The 18,694-nt window shown below is 40.2% G+C and overlaps 1 protein-coding gene across 3 annotated transcripts in view; it reads right to left on the minus strand.

Moving 5' to 3' along the window:
* Positions 1 to 110: 110 nt before the first annotated feature.
* Positions 111 to 18,694, minus strand: part of LOC6578394 (heterogeneous nuclear ribonucleoprotein K homolog) — a 27,988-nt gene continuing 9,404 nt past the window's right edge. The window contains exons 2-9 of one of the 3 annotated variants that reach the window (XM_015163121.3): positions 13,870 to 13,973; positions 13,745 to 13,801; positions 11,999 to 12,042; positions 10,599 to 10,671; positions 10,439 to 10,534; positions 1,517 to 2,482; positions 1,279 to 1,448; positions 111 to 513 (exon numbers count right to left, since the gene is read on the minus strand). In XM_015163121.3, the coding sequence (XP_015018607.1) occupies positions 483 to 513; positions 1,279 to 1,448; positions 1,517 to 2,482; positions 10,439 to 10,534; positions 10,599 to 10,671; positions 11,999 to 12,042; positions 13,745 to 13,801; positions 13,870 to 13,968 (1,536 nt within the window). In that variant the 5' untranslated portion in view covers positions 13,969 to 13,973 and the 3' untranslated portion in view covers positions 111 to 482. Of the gene's footprint in view, positions 514 to 1,254; positions 1,449 to 1,516; positions 2,483 to 10,438; positions 10,535 to 10,598; positions 10,672 to 11,998; positions 12,043 to 13,744; positions 13,802 to 13,869; positions 13,974 to 18,694 lie in introns of those variants that run through there. The other 2 variants (XM_032729802.2, XM_044011128.1) reach the window with 2 other exon arrangements.

Here is an 18,694-nt window from a genome sequence, read left to right on the forward strand (position 1 = left end):
GGCCGTTCGCTATCCGCAACCTGCGACCCGTCCGGTGGCCTCCAGCTAGGCCTCCTGGCGGAGAGAGTTCGACTCCCACCGCCAGGCCCGGAAAAAATATCCATTTCAAGTTTCGTTCTTTATTGTATACTTTATTTGTTCATGCTTCTTAATCATATAAATATATGTATTGTATATGTATATAGAGAATTTCTAGGGGGCGAGCTTTTTTGGGGCACATTTCTTTATATATATGTAGCGGGGGGCGGGTGGAAGGTTTTTGTAGAATTTACTTAAACTTAGCAAAGAAATATTATAGTATAATTTTACTCTCTAGATATTGGGGACAATCCTTAATCAGTTGCATTTTTTATTTTATATTTTTAGTAAGTTTTTTGTTTTATGTTTTTAAGTTAAATGTGAACGCAGCTTTTGCACTTCCATGGCTACTTCGCTATATGCTTATGTTTGTTGTTGTTGTTGTTGTTGTTGTTGCAGTCCACTTAAATGTTTCGCCTTCCATTTTCATGCACGCTGCAAAGTGAGCGATGATTGGAGAGAGACAAAACGGGAGAGAGAGAAAAGCAGAGTTGCAATGAGATCATTATCAATAAAATTGTATTTCTGGGCGTGTTATATTGAGGGAAGTTCTATAATGTGCGGGTACAGTGAAAACTCGATTGAGGAACAACTAGTAAATTAGTTATAAAATAAATGATTTGCCAATAACTTTAAAGCCTAAACGAGCCTTCACATATTAAATATTTATATTTTTAATCTAATTTACTTAAAATCTATATCAATTCTAATGCATTAGCAAATAACATTGATTAATAAGCATATTATTGTTCAACTCAAGCAAGTTTTCACTGTAAATGTCAATGTCAATGATTTGTGTATGTGTGTGTTGTGTGTGTATGTGTGTGGGATTGATTATGAATGAACACGACATTTAGTATTATTTAGTTTAGTTAGTTGTGGCACCACCGTTAACGAGATTTGAAATGAAGAGCTCAATGCGAGCCATAAGAAGACAAGGGATTTATTGTTATTAGCAGAGACCAAACAACAAAATCACTAGTCTTCCATACGGCAAGCACTCGATACGACGAACGGTTAGGTTTGTTAATGATGCAAAGCACTTGAGTAAACGAAACTGATATGATTATAGGTGTGTCTCTGTGTGTGTTTCTGTACGTGTGTGTGTCGGTGTGTGTGTGTGTCTGTATGGGTCTTCAGTTAGCTCGATATGAAAGGAGGAGTTGTGGTGCATACTTTTAGTCTGTTTGCGACACCAACCTCTGTTGCAGCAGATACTGTGCCATCTGTATTTGCTTGGGCGTGCCCGAGATGGTAATGATGCGATCATTCGAGCCGGGCAGCGGCTCGTCTATGGTAATATAGGCGCTCGACTCGTTCCGGATTCGTCGTATGCGACCGCCTCCCTTGCCGATGATAGCGCCAGCCAGCTGGAAGAGGAAGACAGGCAGAAAGTTAAAAAAAATTCAGTTAAATCTCTAATCCAGATAACACGTACATCCTTGGGTATGGTGACCTGTGTGCTGTTATTCGGATCGTGTCCCTGCGGTATGTTCGTCGGGGCATTGGCGCTGTTGTTGGAGCCCGCATTGCCGCCGACGCCCGCATTGAAGCCACCAGCGCCGTTGTTAGCACCCAGTCCACCCACGCCGCCATTGTTGACAGTGCCCAGGCCATTGACCAGGCTGTTGTTGCCGCCGGCACCGAAGCCAGCGCCCAGGCCGTTGCCCAGACTGTTGTTGCCCGCACCGAAACCAGCGCCGCCGCTGTTGCTGCCTTGGCTCTGGCCAAAGTTGCCCAGGCTGGGCAGATTGCTGCTGCCGCCGCCACCTCCGCCGCCGCCCAGCTGGTTGCCGCCGCCGAAGTCGTTCGGGCCGTTGCCGAAGTTGTTGCCGAAGTTATTGCCAAAGTTGCCGCCGCCGAAGTTGTTGCCGCCGAAGCCGCCGCCATTGTTGCCCACGCCGAAGCCATCGGCATCGCCGCCGCCGCCGCCGTTGGCCCAGGGATTGATGAAGGGATTGTCGCGGGGTCCGCCCATGCCGCCGAGCCCGGAGACGCCGTTACCACCAGCACCACCGCCGCCTCCTCCGCCACCGCCGCGGCCACCACCACCGAAGCGATCATTGCCACCGCGGCCGCCATTGCCGCCACCACCGCCGAATCCTCCTCCACCACCGCCACCACCAGCACCGCCGCCGCCACCACCGCGATTGCCACCACGCTGGCTGGGCCGTGTGCTGCCGGTGCCGGTGCCATAGCCGCCGTACTCGTCCGCATAGACGCGATCGAAGTTCATCGGATCATAGTTGTGTATCGGCCCCTTAATGGGCGTGTCACGGGTCAAGGTGATCACCTCTCGCACCGCCTCGATGACCTGGCTCTGCTTGCCCACCGTCTGCACCACGCGATCTGTGCTCTGCGGCGCCACATTCGAGAAGACCTTCAGAAAACGGCAACCAATGCGCTGCAGGGAGAAGAGAAAAGAGAAGAGTTAGCTAAGTACAGTGTGCACAGAATAGCGCGAACAGATAAATACATTATATACAACTGCTTATACTATAGAGAAATCCGTATTGCAAATAGCTAGAGCTGAATGATGAATTAAGATTATCTATAGGATGACTAAAAGATATCCTGTTGCTCATAGTTAGAGACGAATCCATTTAAAATTGATAGGATCATTTATAGGATAAGAAAGCTAAGATAGAAATAATTAGATTCTATATATAAATATACTTTAGAATATTATCAACTGCCCAACTGTTGTTTATTTTTAGCTAAGCAGATACAGCTCGCCTCTTCCTATCTACTCCTCATGGAGTATATATGTAGGACAACTACTATCTGATAATTATTTTCGCTTGGTTTCATTTGTAGAGCAATTCTTACGCTTCAGCATTTCAAACAGGATAAAAACACACACACACACGCACACAGAGTCCTTTCAGCCACTCAAAATGGCCGACAATGGCTGGAGTTGCCTGGCCAACTCGTCGCACAAACAGCCTCTCATTCAAAAGCAGCTGCCGCTGCTTCACAGTTCAAATCAATTTTGGCCATGACACTGACCCAAACCTCCTGCGTCGCTGCTCGACAACCGACAACCGACACCGACACCGACATGGCAAGGGAAGCCAAGCCACTGCGGCTTATGACACGGCCCTATCAACAGGCTTAAACCGACAACAAAGGCCTCTCTTTATCCATGATCCGCTATGCTCTGCTCGGCTCACTCTGACAGCTGCTGCTGCTGCTGCTGATGTGTGCAGGATGTGCAGGCACTTCAGCATATTTGCGCTACCTGCTTGGCTCCCAAGTTGCTGCACCGGAAGTTGTTTGCTGTCCCCTACCCCACACTCATACACACACACGCACAGAGCTACCCCAGCTCCTCCACATCCTTGATAGTCTCTCTCTCTGTCGTCTGTCGTCTGCAGCGGAAGTGTAAATGTGAAATTCGATAGGCACTTAGAGCAATGCAGGCCCTAAGTGTTTGTTGCTCTGTGTGTGTGTGTGTGTGCGTGTGTGATAGGGTCGCAGATTTTATGCCTACGTGCATTGGAGCCTGCTTCCGTTTCCTTTATGTGACCCCTGCTGCTGCTGCTGCTGCTGTTGCTGCCACCCCTGCCATTACTATTCCCCCTTCAGCTCGCAGCTGCGTGTTTTGGTGTCCTGCCTTGATGATTGCATCATTTCCAAAGCCCAAATTGCGTGCTACTCCATGCTTAACTATGTCTCTATGTGTGTGTGTGTGCGAATGACCAAAGGCTGCGTCATGCCTAACACACACAAACACTTATACAGTCCGCTGCTCCCTTGGCGACAACTCGTTGCGTGTGACCCCCAGACAACAATGGCGACACATCAAAAACTAAAAAGAAATGTATAAAAACGCTGCTGAAGTGCCCCCACGTTCAGCCTTATGAATGGCAGGCGCAAAATGTTGAGTCACACACACACACACACACGTACATATACTCTGTGTGTATGTGTGTGTGCGTTGCTTTTTAGCTTTTATGTCACGATGCACAGGACACATCAAAAGGCAACGTGCGGGCGACTGGACGCTTATTGAATTTATTATTTAATTTAAAACACAACAATAAGACAAAGCGTGCGAGCGAGCGAGCGAGAGCAGAGCATAGCGAGTGAGAGCAAGCTGTGACACACATACACATGCATATGCATACACAGACGAAAGGCGAGCGAGCGCACAAAAAAAGCGTAGCATACTTTTTAGTGGCATACAAAAATGTACGAAACTGTGCGAAGCAGCAATTGGCAATACGTAGATGTGTGTATGTGTGCGTTCAGGCATGCCAGCACACACGCACACTAGCACGCACATCTCTCTATACACACACCACACTTTACTTTATATATATTTGTCACTTTTTTCTTTAGTTTTGTTGAGTTGTTTATATTTTGTACCTCTGCCCATATTTTTGTTTATCAACTACTGTGCACTGTGTATATACACCAAAGGTGCATATAGAAATGCGAGGCACTGTTGAAGCAGCACCAGCAGCGCGTAGTACCGTGCGCGACCAGCGCCAATGTCGAACTAATTGGGTTCAACGAATGCTAGTTGCCATGTAAAGCAGAAGACGCAGCCAGCCAGCAGCGAAGAGAGCAGCAGAGCAGAGCAGCGGGCAGAGCAGAGCAGAATAGTGAGAGAGCGAGAGAGCACAGTTATGTGTAGAAATAAGAAGAGAGCCCACAGCAGGCAGACCAAGCCAGCTAGGCAAGCCAGGCAGCATGTGCGCTCTTCTTTAGGCTTCTTCTTCTCGCTGTTGTTGGTAGAGTCCTGGCTATAGGCAGTCGAGTCAGTCAGACGGCTTAAAGGATACGGCTGCTGGCTCTGGCTCTGCCACTGCCACTGCCGCTGCTGAGGCGCAGCTGCTGTCGGAACCGGTGTATTATTCAGCTTCTTTTGCTCGCCTTGCCTTCCCTTTTTTTCCTTTGCTCTCAGCATGTGCGTGCGTGTGTGTGTGTATTGAGGCCTGCGCAGTAGCTGTGCCGCAGTAAACTAGGCACACGCACACACACACACACACACGCACTAGTTCTCTCCTATGCCTTTAGATGTAGCCATGGCAAATGGAACGCAATCATTGCTGCCATCTACTTATTAATTTTTACTTCTTTTACTTTAGCTACTTTTACCTTCTATTTCAGCCTCTTGCTCTTCCTTCATATTCTTCTTCATGTTGACTTTCTAAGCGGATTTTTATGCAAAAAAATACTATTTGCAAGGCAGCTGCAGCTTCTTCAAGTGCTTCTCTAATATCCTTAAAGCAGCTGCAGCTACAGCTTGGCAACACTTGGCACGTGTGTGTCTGTGCCTGTGCCTGTGTGTGTGTGTGGTTATGTATGTGGTTACTCTGTATGTATGCCTGTGGCACCAATAATGTTCGTAATGCAAGCAGCTTGTTTGTAATTGAGTTTTTGCGCTTGCTTTCCAAGAGTCGTCCAAAAAAACAAAAATTAGTGAAACTTCACGACTAGAAAATACCCTCAAAACCCAAATCAATCCGAGTAAGATATATGAATATTTAGTTTTTTCTTAATCTAAAGAGATTTCTATATACCTAAAACGAATTTCTCTATGCGAGTACACATATTTTGAGTCTATATACTATCGAAACTCTCCAGATGACCCAGATAACTATTTTTGCACAGCGAGCATATATATGTCTCTCTCTTTCTGGTGATTCTACTGTTGCATATACACACACTGAATCATTATACCCAATTCACATTACTTTGCTACGGCGTTCGGGGCATTAAAATCCAAAACAGCAGCTGCAATTAGAAAACTTTTTGGCCCCCACAAATAACAGCAGCTGGATGATGCCAAGATGGGAGCAGAAGCAGGAGCAGGAGCTGTGGCAGCAGGGGGATTAAGGGCAAGAGCAACAGCAAATGAGCTGTCAAACTGAACAGAGGCAAAGATTGAGGCTGCGTTTGAGTCGCAGGCTGGGGCCGCACTTAAAACAAAGCGGAAGCAGCTCAACAACATTTAAGTTGATGCCACATACAGGAGCGATAACTGAACCGGATATTGACAGGATTTACAATGCGCGACATGTAAAGCGAGCGAGAGAGTAAGTGAGTGAGTGAGTGTGTGCGTGTGAGAGAGAGAGAGACAGAGAGCGAGGCATTCATCAATAAAAGATAGCGAGCGGGGGCGTGGCATACGGCTGTCAGCAGCAGCATGCATGTGCCATAGCTGAAGTTTCATAAGCTTATTCATCAATTGATAAAGTTTTATAGGCACTAAAAGCTGTTAAGAGTGGCCTAGTTTTAAGGTAATAGACTGATAGATACCCCGTGAATAGGCCAAGGCTCCCAGCTTGGCTGTATGTGAAAGAAAGATGCTTGCTTAAAACAAGTTTAAAAGCTCAAAATATTTCCAGCTACATTTCAATTCATATATCGGATCAGAGTTATATATAGACAATACATGAATATAATTATATATTTATGTAAACTAAAATTAGAACAAAATCTAATTGCTAAACTTTTAAATTGTGTAACTTGGGTTTCATTTCTCTATGATCAAAGAAAAATTGTCTTAGTTGTGAATGCTGATCAGGACTGCATATACATATATATAAAACTGACGTATATATATATTTAAACATACTAGAAGCATTCTTAGCCATGCGTAGAGAGTAGTACATGCCAGTCGCATAACAATTCAAGCAGCTTGTAACGAAATGCCAAGGAGCAGATGCCGATGCATGAAGTCGAATGTCTTCAGCTGCCACAGCGCGTATGTGTGTGTGTGTGTCTGTGCGTATGTAACACCTGTTAGGCATTCATTAAGAGCTGACACACACACTCACACACACGGCATAGCGACGACAACAACAAAGGCTACGAGGCAACTTCGTCCTAAGCGCAGCAACAATTGTGAGCCGCAGGCAACCAGCAGCGAGCGGCGAGGGTGAGGGTGAGGATGAGGATGAGGGCGAGGGCCGGGCAGAGGGACTAACAAAAGCCATTGGCACGCTGCTCAATTTTGAATGCCTCAATAGATGGATTTAGTAGATGGATCAGAGAAAGAGACAGACCGAGAGAGTGAGAGGAGAGGGGGAATGAGAGCGAGCGAGACTAAGCAACGGCAGCTGCCGTCGCTGTTGTAGCTGCTGCTCATTATTAGGGCGCGACAGCAGATGCCGTTTGAAGTAAAAACCATCAGATGGCACAGGACAACAATTTTTAATGGGCAACAGCTTGAGTACATTTGAAAAGTGAACAGAGTATACCTATGGATATATATAAGAATATGTATAGAAGGCGAGAGCCAGACACATGTTGGGAGCAACGTTGACGTGACAAATTTGGCGCCCAAAAGGAAAATGTCACAAGCAGCCAAGCAGGACGAAAAAGGAAACATGTGCGAGAAATTCCAGGAAATATGACAAGGTTTATTTATTTTTCTGAATGTTATATAACCAAATTGTTATATATAAACAAGAAATCTAATACCTAAGCTATTCCTTTATTATATTAAGTTCATTCAAGAAATCAGTTTCAGAATCCTTTAGCTTTATAATATATGACATGTATTATAAATATAATGTATAATGATATCATGAGCAACTGGAATTGGAATTAAATGCATGTTACAATAAGGCGAAATTTGAAAAAATTTATTGAATTCATTCTCTACAAGGATCTGTCTATAATGGGAATTTTCCAGTCTTTCAGTTTCTTCGAATTCCCATTGCTCTATCTGAGATAAAACCAAAACTATTTTATACACAATCTTATTGAAATTATGGTATGAATTGCATTCCAGTCTCAACTTAATTAGGCCCATAGCAACAATCTTCAAACTTTATACAAAATGTTATCCTTAGCTGATTCAAAGACAACCTTATTATAACCTTTTGCCAAGGGCAAACTAAATGAGTGCAAAAATAAAAAAAATAAAATAAAAAAAAAAATAACCGGCTGCGAAAGCCAAAAACAAAAAGTCAGAATGGGAACCAACAAGCAAAAAGAGAAACAAAGAGCAACACGCAAAACGAAAACAAGGTAAAGAAGCAAAGCTGATAGAAGGATAAGCAGGGAGAATGCAAAATGCCTTTTGAAAGAAACTGAAACAGCTGCTGGCTGGGCCAAGACAATGGACCAAACGAGCGACGAAAAGATGAAAGATGCGACGCACAACAAAAAAATAAATAAAACTGAAACACATGCTGAGACACAGACAGGACCTAAGACAGAGACAGAGACAGAGAGACAGGGAGAGAGGCTGCTCCACTGTTGATCGTCACAACGCTGACACAACAGCTGAATGGGCGATGGCAGCTGCAAAGGATGTGCCGCCAGGATGCGAGACAGCGCCCCTGCTTGAAGAATGCTGCCAGCCAGTCAGCCAACCAACCAGCCAGCCAGCCGGATGATGATGCCAAACAATTTTCACATTGCAGCAGCAGGCCAAGAAATTCCAAAGAAATATTATGAAAGAAAAAACATGAAGTGAAAACGTTTTCACAGTTGCTGCAGAAACGTTACAGCACGCAGGACGAACAGCCATGTCCTTTGTGTTGCTTTTGGACTTGTTGACCTCCATGGCGCAAGCAGCAAATGGACAAAAAGAATATGAAATCTAACAAGGCACAAATACCCTGTGAAAAGTCGTAAGCTAAGGAGGATTCATAGGAAATGAAGGCGAAGATTTGAATGTGATTCAATATGAAGTCTTGGAGATAATTTTTTTTTTTATAATTTATGATTCTGCTGATCAGATATCTATACATATTTATCCCTGAATGATATGGATATGAAAATAAAAGCTAACGGAACTTATTTAAATATTAAGTGAAGTAGGAATTAAGAGTTCCAAACAATCCTAGAAAAAATTGTGTTATTTTCTTTCAAGGATAACAAACTGAATAACAAATTTATCTGCTGAGATATATTTATTTATCTACACAGAGCGCCAAGATATATCAAAATGGAGTTATCTTCTACATTTAATATTCCTCACAATGCTTAGACCTCTTCCACTTGGCAGCCAGGGTATAATATGAATATGCATAAATAAGGCAGCAGAAGGCAGGCCAACACCAACCAACACACACACACACACACACATACAACTCACATAAGCAAATGCGACAGGGCAGACATATTTTTTGCGTGCGCTCAAAAGTATGCAATAATAAATTCACGCGCGCGCCTTTGTGCGCCCCAAATGGACACTTGGACGGACGGACGGACGGCTAACAGTCAACGAGCAAGACGAACGATAAAAATATATGTAATATATATGTTGTATATATTATATACATATATATATATGAATGCGCTGGACAGCCGCTGTGCACAGCGAGATGGAGGAGGACGAGGGAAAGGGAGAGGGGGCGGGTCGGCAACAAAACAAAGACATTCCAATTAAAATGCAGCCACTTGGCAGCAACTACTCATTGTTAATTAATGAAAAACAGCCAACGCACATTTAATGCGAAAGTCAGAAAGAGAGGGCGAGACGCATAGGAGAGTGAATAAGGGAAATGGCAACAAATTAGGGTTATGTTAGCCAGTAAGCAGCCAGCAGATACCCTCTGACTTGAACAGGAGATGTACTAGAAGAGGATAGCTATCGATAGCAAGTGATTTATTAAATAAAGTTTTTGTGTATTTATAACTTAAAAATTGGATCACATAGAACAGAGGTTTATGCACAAATAGATCAGCTTTATATGTACATCAGATCTTATGTAATTGAACCTTTCGCCTCCTGTCGACTAAGCCCCACATTAAGCCTTTTGCAACAAATGAAGAGTATAAAAAAAAATATCGAAGTAGTCAATTGATTGCGATACCTGAGCGCACCCGCTGCGAATTCTGTGCATGTGCATGTGTGTGTGTGTGTATGATACAATTGCGCAATTGAATAGAGCTTGACATGTGACACACACACACACACACACACATACATACACATACACGCATTGCGTTGCCAGGTTTCCTTGCAAATTGAATCGCGTTGGTAATAGCGACAATTGCGTTATGCAAGAGCTGAAACGAACAACCGTTCACAGCAGGAGCAGATCCTGCACATGCCACGAGTGTGTGCGTGTGTGTGTGTGTGGTAGTGTAGCTGTTATGCGCGGCTGCTGCTGGTGCTGACGCTGCTATTGACAGTTGAAGAGCGGCAACTATTGATTGCCTGCAACGGAATGTGGCACTTAACGTGCCCGCTGAAGCCCGTCGTAAAAAATAAAGGACTCAAACCCCCAAATAACAGGACAACCGCAGGAAACTATAATTAGGCTTGTCACAAAGGCTATTAGCTGCATGCAAGGGCAGCTATAGATATATAGATATAGTATATGGCATATAATACATATATATGTATTTATATATATATATATAAAGTATATAGTTATGGACTCACATCGCGTATCTCCTTGATCTTTTGGCCACCCTTGCCTATGACACAACCGGCCAAACTTTGATGAATTAGCAAGCGCACATCGTATTCCTCGTCGCGCTAAAAGAAATAGAGTGGGATTAATGCCTGTATCATATTACATTAACGGTCGGTGTACACTCACCTCTTCAAAGTATTTCAGCATTTCTGTTATAATCTCCAGCGTGGAGTCGATATCCGTGGAGATTTGTATGGTGCTGTTTAAAGTGCAGGATGAAAAATTGTTGGTTTTTGTTTGGAGAGAGAAAAGTAGAGAACAGAGAGATAGAAAGAGGGAGAGAAATGTAAAGTTTATAGGAACATATTAAAAACACATTGCAACATACAAAAACTCAACTTAAACACTAGACCTTACAAAAAAAAAAAATATATATGTATTTATAGATTTACGACTAAGGATTATACAATATTTTAAACGAGGGCTGCCCTTCAGTATTTGATTGAATGCGGTTCAAACAATAAGTCGAATTTTGTAGAACTATTTTGTATTTTATTTTATTAATAATGAAAACCGAATCAAATACTCGAAAGTTTTGCAATGCTATAAGTAGTTTTTAGTAACTTTGAAGTTCTGTTATTCCCTAACTTTGTGTGGAATATTTGAATAACTGACGTAACTGTTTTCTGTAGTTCTCTTGTAATCCCATATTCAAAAATTATCAGTTAGTATTAATGTAAGTAATTTCTTTTAAAAGGCAACCCCCGTCTTTAACAACTTATGATACATATATATGTATATAGAGAGAGAAAGAGATATACGACCTGAACTGCTGTGAATCTTTTTTGTTGTACCTACGCACACACACTCACATTCGCACTCACTCATACTTCTTTTTTGTGAACACATCCACACACATATTTAGAAGGACACACAAGACGCTTGCTGGGCGGGCGAGGAGGTATATGGGCAAAAAAAAAATAATAATAAAAGACAAATATAGTAAATTTTGTTTCTGGGCTGGGTTCGGTTTGGACGTAACGCTTGGTTGGTGTTAGTATTACGTGAATATATAGCGAGCTCGAGAGATTATTTTATCATATGAAGTTAATTGCCGTGCTGTGATTAGTAGCAAGAGATATTATTAAAATGCTTTTGCTGGAGTTAAATGTAATTCAAAACTCGGGATATTTATATATATGCACATATGAGACGATCACACCTAAGGACACTAGCATATACAACAACTTACGGAGCAAGAGCGAGACAGAGAGCGAGAGAGATAGAGTGAGAAAGAGAGAAATAACGAGCGAGCGAGCGAGCAAGAGACACGCGTCCAGCAGGTACAAGTGTGTTCTTTTCAAACAGGATTATTCTAGATACATTATCAAACAAATACTATGCATACATTATAAAGTTCTGAAATAGTCCTAACTAAAGGCTAAGCATGTGGTACAAATTACATTCTTAATGGTTCACTGTAAGAGATTATTTTCATTTTTTGGTAAGCTTATTTATGATGAAATATTTGGTAAAGATTTTTTGTTTTTGTTTTGTTTTTAAAGATTTGAAGATTTGTGGTTTACCGTTCGGGGCCTTGGGAATCGTCCACAGACACAGTGGCTTTATACTGTGCATTTACATTTGATGGTTGGACAACAGACGGGCAGACGGGCGGGCAGTTGGTCGGTCGGATCGGGCGGGCGGGCGATTGAGCGGGCGGTCGGTCGATAGATATTTATTTTATTATTATATATATATTTTTTTCGATTAACGATCAGTTGATTCGGTTGGCCGCATAAATATTGTATATATATTTGTGATTTTGTTGTTGTTGTGTGTATATATATTACGATGCATTGTTGTTGTGGGGCACAAAGAGAGAAATAGATAGATAGAGAGAGATATATATACACCCACACACACACACAACAATAAAGGGAACGTTGGTTGGGCCCCAAGCATGGATAAACATTTGTTATACCAGATTTATAAATATATATACGTTTCATATATATATGTTGAGATTTTGTACAGATATTATGATATTATATTGGTGCATCATTTTTTTGGCATCAGTTATCGATTATCGATTATAGTCATATTTTTTATTACGTAAGATTTGTTGATGCGCAAGGCCATCAGTTGGGCATTGATTAATTATTTATTGTTGATCGATATACACACATATCGATGCACGATTGTTTTTGTTTTGGTTCATTTTGGCATCATCAGGCCGGGCCAGTTTACAGAGTTTTGTTTACAGAGCAGTGGCAGGTGACGAAGCGAGGAGACGACCCAGACCCAGACCCGGGGTTGAGGGGTAAGACGCCAGTTATATGAGTTTACATATATATATATATGTATATATATATTATATACACATATATACATACATATATATGCGGGACAGACCAGAGCGAGCGAGCGAGCGAGTAGGCGGGTCGATCGATCAATCGATCACAGTTGATCGATAATTTTGGATGATTGTAATTTATTTGGTCGTTTTACAAGATTCGATTTGGTTTTATATTTATTTTTTGGGTCGTACGTAAGAAGTAGAGAGAAGAAGAAGAGAGAGAGAGAAAATTGTTCATTTAGTTAAAAAGGTTAAAAGCGTGTAAATTATTTGTATAATATATTTTCTTTTATATATTGAATTATACAACAAAAAAGTGGCAAATGTTTTTTCGTATGATTTGTTTTGTTTTTCTTTTTTTTTTTTTTTTCATTTGTTGGTAAATAAAGCGCCTAAATATTATAATTTATGAAAGACTTTTGAGACTTGGGTCACAGGCGAGAGACAGACAGAGACAGAGACATAGAGAAAGAGAAAGACAGCGAGAGAGAGATTGAGTGAGAGACTGTTAGCTGAGTGCGGGCAGCTGAGAGAGAAAGAGAGAGAGATAGGAGTGAGTGAGGGAGAGTTAGTTAAAGGCGTGTCGTTTAAGCTTTGATTATTAGAGAGTTGAAGGAAAAAACTCACACGCTGAAGGGGACTGAGAATAAGAGACGGGTACTACTTGGACATTATGGATTTATATACATGTATATAATGCGGTATATATATACATATACAGAAGAGTAGAGCTTGAGAGAGTCGAAGAGTATAGGAGCGACACACAAAAGAGAGACGGAATTTTGGAATTTGCTTTGCTTTCTCTTAAACTTTGGGATTTAATTTTTGTTTTCCTTTTTTTTTTTGGTAAACGCGTAGTGAAATAAATAATTAATAAATAATACTAGACGCTTCAAATGTATTGTTTGTTGTTGTTTTTTCTTTCATATATATAAGTTTAGGTTTATGTGAGATCAGTTTGGTTTTATAGTACCTGAGTGCGCATCTTTTGTATGTGTTGGCCTCCTTTGCCAATGACAGCGCCCGCAATCTGCAAATGTGATTCAAAAGAGAACATGTAGAATATACCATATAAGAGTATTCAAGGCCTCTACTTACACTGCTTGGTATCAATATTCGCACCGTTTCCTCATTGCGTCTGTTGCGCTTTTGGTCCTGTGGTCCATCTCCATCATTGCTTTCGCGCTTCATTTTCATGCTCCCTGTAAAATAAATCAAAGATCAAAACAAACATTATAAATACGGCTCAAACTCTGCGCTACAGATTACACATACGCCGCTTGCGCCCGCTCATAGTTAACTGAGCGAACGTACGAGCCATTTGGCTTCAAGCGACAAGTCTGTAAAAACTTTTAGCTGATTCAAATATTTTCTCAAGTCGCACACATGAATACTCTAAACTTTGCATATATACTCTAGATTTCTATAGTCTAATTGCATAGGCTTATAATACATGCGTATATATATTAGTTAAATCTGCTCCTTCTTATAATCTTTAGAGTTTTTCTTGTGCTTTCGCATGCATATAAACTATTTCAACTAAAAATTGCACTATAATATAAAGATACACTCTTTACTCCACATACCTCTTAAGTATAAATAGTACAACAAATCCAAGAATTGTTTCAATAAATTAAATTTTATGAAAAACATGAAAATAAGAAACTTTTGCAACCGACTCGAATGAACTAATTGTCAGAATTGACAGCAGGCCTGTATTTTACTAGACTCACTGACATACAGTGTTGTCTAACGCAATCAGTAAAGTAATTAAAAATGAAACAAAATATAGGGTTGCTGAGTTATTTTTTATAATTTCAGTGTTGCGCAACATTGCACAGAAATATAACAGTGTTGTATAGGGTAATAAATGAATGCTGAACTCGAAATGATGAGTATTTCTAAGGCTTCAACTCTAAGCTGCAACTTCTCATGTTTACCAACACTGTTAAAATATTAAATCTTATATCTTATATTAGTCTTTAAAGGTTACAAAACGCTTGTCGCAGTCTTCAAGCCCCATAGTTAATTCAGCTAAAATAACAATGACTCAAAATGAGGCAGCGCACATTGTGGGTTGGAATTTGTGAGTTTGCCAAGCGCAATTAAACAAAAATTCAATTTGCCTCATATCGAATACAGTCGAAGTTGAATGAGATTCGCCGACTGAGTTGAAGCCGACTGACTGTTCATATATAGTATATAAATATATATTTGCTATTTGTGTTGGTGTTTTGTAGAATCGTGCAGCTGCCAGCGAATGCATTTGAGAAAAGGCGTTCAAGGCTTTGAAGACTGCGTCTAGATTTTAGCAAGCTATATCTATTTATCTGGGCAGCTATCTATATATGTATTCTATATATATCGCTGCATACGCCCTGGGCCCAAGCGGAAATGCCAGACAGCCAACGCTCATGAGAATAATGCATGCTATATATAAATAATATAAACAATATATTGTATATTGTATATCCCACATTTGTTGCTCTATATTATTTATGCATAATTAAGTGCAATTTGTGTTATTCACATGCATTTAGCTAAGCATCTATGAATAACTAGCCAAAATACCACAGTCTGTCTTGAGTGTAATGCATTTAAATTCATTCGTATATATGCGTTTATATTCGTATCTATATAGTCTATAAGAAGTATAAACGATGCAGATGGCACCGATGGGACTTTGGCTTTAAAACTGCAGAAGTAGAGTGATCTAACTGGTGAATCGACTAACTATAGATGAGTTATGTTATGATAGAACTGCAAAACTATCGTAATTTAGTTGCATATTTATTTATTTACAATTAGTCGAACCCCAACAATCAAATGCATCATCTTATATGTATTTGTAGATCAGATTTAGAGTAAACTGGTTACCAATCAGCTGAGCAACACTTGTTTTTTTTTCCCTACCTTACAGACAAACAGACAGCAGACATTGCGTTAATATCATACACCCCTTTTCAGTTAATGAACGCGCATTAAAGCCAACAATAATTGGGGGATATAGTCATAACAGCCGCCCACTTTACTCATGGATGCTGTTGTTGCTTTTTGTTTTCCCATTTCTAGACTTCGAGTGAGCACAAACACTCGGCTCAGATGTCAAAACATTGAATTGTTCAGAGCTGTTAAGTTGTCAAAATGATGTCCGATACATGAGCAAACAGCAGCCAAGTAAAAAGCGCGGCTTTGTTCCGTGCCGTCGCATGAAACGGGCAACAACAATTACAAGTGCAGGTACAGGTACACATACATACACATACATATATAAATATGCTGTAAGTGCTTCCATATAATCGTATTAATGGGCTCGTGTGGGCAGCGTTGGATTGTCAAAAAGGTTAAGCAAAACACCTTGGAAAAGCTCTTATTGACCAACCAGTTGGTTAACTGCTGCCAGACACTGTGCCCAGCCGAGCGTAAGCCCAATAATAATGAGAATAAGAACTGAAAAGAAATTATTGTTCTTCGTGGGTTTGAACTGAGAAAATGTTTATATTCAAGCACTCTCATCATTTTAGGGCTTTCTTGTCGTATGGTTGTCTGACGATAAACTGATGTTGACCAACTGCATATCAAATCTTAAGTGGCAATAAGACTTAGGAACTGCTTTTCAAGTTTTCATAAGACTTGGGAACTGCTTTTCAAGTCTTCGCTAAATATTTTATAAGATTAATTGATTCAGATCTATTTGAAGTAAATTTAATGTCGGAGTAAAAATGTGATATCGTCTCGTTGAGATATAAACGTAAGACAGAAAGATCGAAGCATAAATCTAGGAACTTATTTTATAAACTATTACTAAATATAAACAATAGTCAAAGAACGACAATTAGCTTTTTTTATCTTGAATCAATTTAAATATCTGATAAATATAAGTACTATAGAATTTAGACCTATTTCATTTTTTTTTAATTCCTCTTTTATCTCACATAGTTTTTAATTTGTAATTTTTATGTTTCTAAAGTAGAAATATTTGCTCTTTCGCACAATTCCGATTACAGTTTCCAGATCTTTCAAGTGAAATATCATTTTTCATTTAATTACCTTTCTCTAAGAATATGCGTATCACAGATCGGTTCAGTTTCACACGATATCTTAAGTTTTACGGCCAATTCATTTAGTTTATCACAGTTTTCAACACAAAATACGATTTTAATATTTTTCACCAGTTACATAATGTTTGAATTTAATTTTGGAAATGTTCCTTGGGCAGTTAGAGAGGTTATCAGGTGTAGTAGAAGCAGCAGGTCCTAGTGTCCTGTTGCAAGTGCAGTACAGAAACTAATGAAAATATAAACCAGATATCTCACTATTTATAGCCAAATCTTGGGCAATCAGGCAAAGGGCTGGCTGGCCAATAGGAGACACAAATCGGTTTAGGGATAGCTACGGAAACGGATATTGGTTGACCAATAGAAATCGTACAAATGTGTTCACAAGTGACAGACAAACAGGGGAAATATATGCTGAGGGTACTAGAGCTATGGATTGCCGATGCTAGGCAACGGGACACTAATTGTCCCTGACTTCTGGCCACAACAGACAAAAGTGGAGAAAACCCAGAAGTTAGACGAGCTATACCAACAGATACTGTTCCAACTACACAAATGTGAGAGAGATACCAATATATACGTTGGTATATATATGTACGGGTCAAAAGTGCATTTTCCATATCCTTGATTGATAGATCTACACACATGTGGGTCGCTTTACATAAGAATGATATATGGTATATATATTCACATATACCACACACACATATATATACATATTTGACATATGGACAAATTATATATAAAAGCTTATATAGTAATTGGCTTTGGGGCAACTAATGAAACCCAAGTTCCCTCAATATATGGACCTAATAACTGAACTATAAAAGCTGGGGCCGTAGTTGGGCCAGGTTTTGGGGGTTGGGTCTGCGACGCCTGCAGCTTTATGAATATTAGATAAACGACTTTACTACATATATTATATTATACGGTATATGCGACGACTTCAGCTGATGTTTTCACATTATGCATTTTTAAATGCGTTCCATCCAAGACAGCAAAAAGCGTTTAAAAAATTAATAGAGGGACATAGGGAAATAGGGGGAGGGCCAAGAGGCGGGGTCTTCGCTAAATGCCTGTGAAATGCAACAAATTGCGGGCAAATATTATTAGAAAAAGGAGAATAACGTGGACAGGTGCAGCAAGGCCGTCATTATAACTAACTGAACTGTCATTATAATGAAGGTATAGTTCAGATGCACTGAGAGAAATTATAAATGAATGTATATGCAAATATTTTCGGACTTAAGATCTTAAGATAGATGAAAAACAGTGAGATAATTCAATTCATTTAACATTATTGAAGAGGTATATGCAAATGTAAATGGATAATATAATTGGCATAATTAATAATTGAGATAAAATATTAAGAAAATATTATTAGAGGTTTTTACGTTTATTCTGCCGTTACAGGAAGTTGTAATACTTAGCAGTTCTGCGAGAAAATTGAGGTCGAAACTATTCAGTCTCAAATCGATATACCTAAAGCAATCTATCTCAATAAGTACCCATGTTTAGGTTTTGGATCTACTCATCTTTGTATTAATTCGATAGCCTCGCCACACTCACACACGCAAAGTTTTAAATTCTGAATTATTAAATTTGTATAACACAAGATAAACCGCATTCATTTCATTAGTACAGTTAACTACAAATTTTCTTCCGGTGCAAATCGGAAAATAGAAAATGCAGCCTAAAGACACAAAACTTCTATATTATTCATGTAATTGGAGCAATTTGCTGCGAACAATTCTTCGATATTGACTTGAGGAGCTGCTCGATGCATTTGCAACAGGAACAAAATTGAACTACAACAACAACAATAGCAACGAAAAAGAGGACATTTTCCATTTTCCAGAAGGAAA

The sequence above is a fragment of the Drosophila mojavensis genome, unplaced genomic scaffold (assembly GCF_018153725.1).
Source record: "Drosophila mojavensis isolate 15081-1352.22 unplaced genomic scaffold, ASM1815372v1 contig_80, whole genome shotgun sequence".
In the NCBI taxonomy this organism is placed as follows: Eukaryota; Metazoa; Arthropoda; class Insecta; order Diptera; family Drosophilidae; genus Drosophila; species Drosophila mojavensis.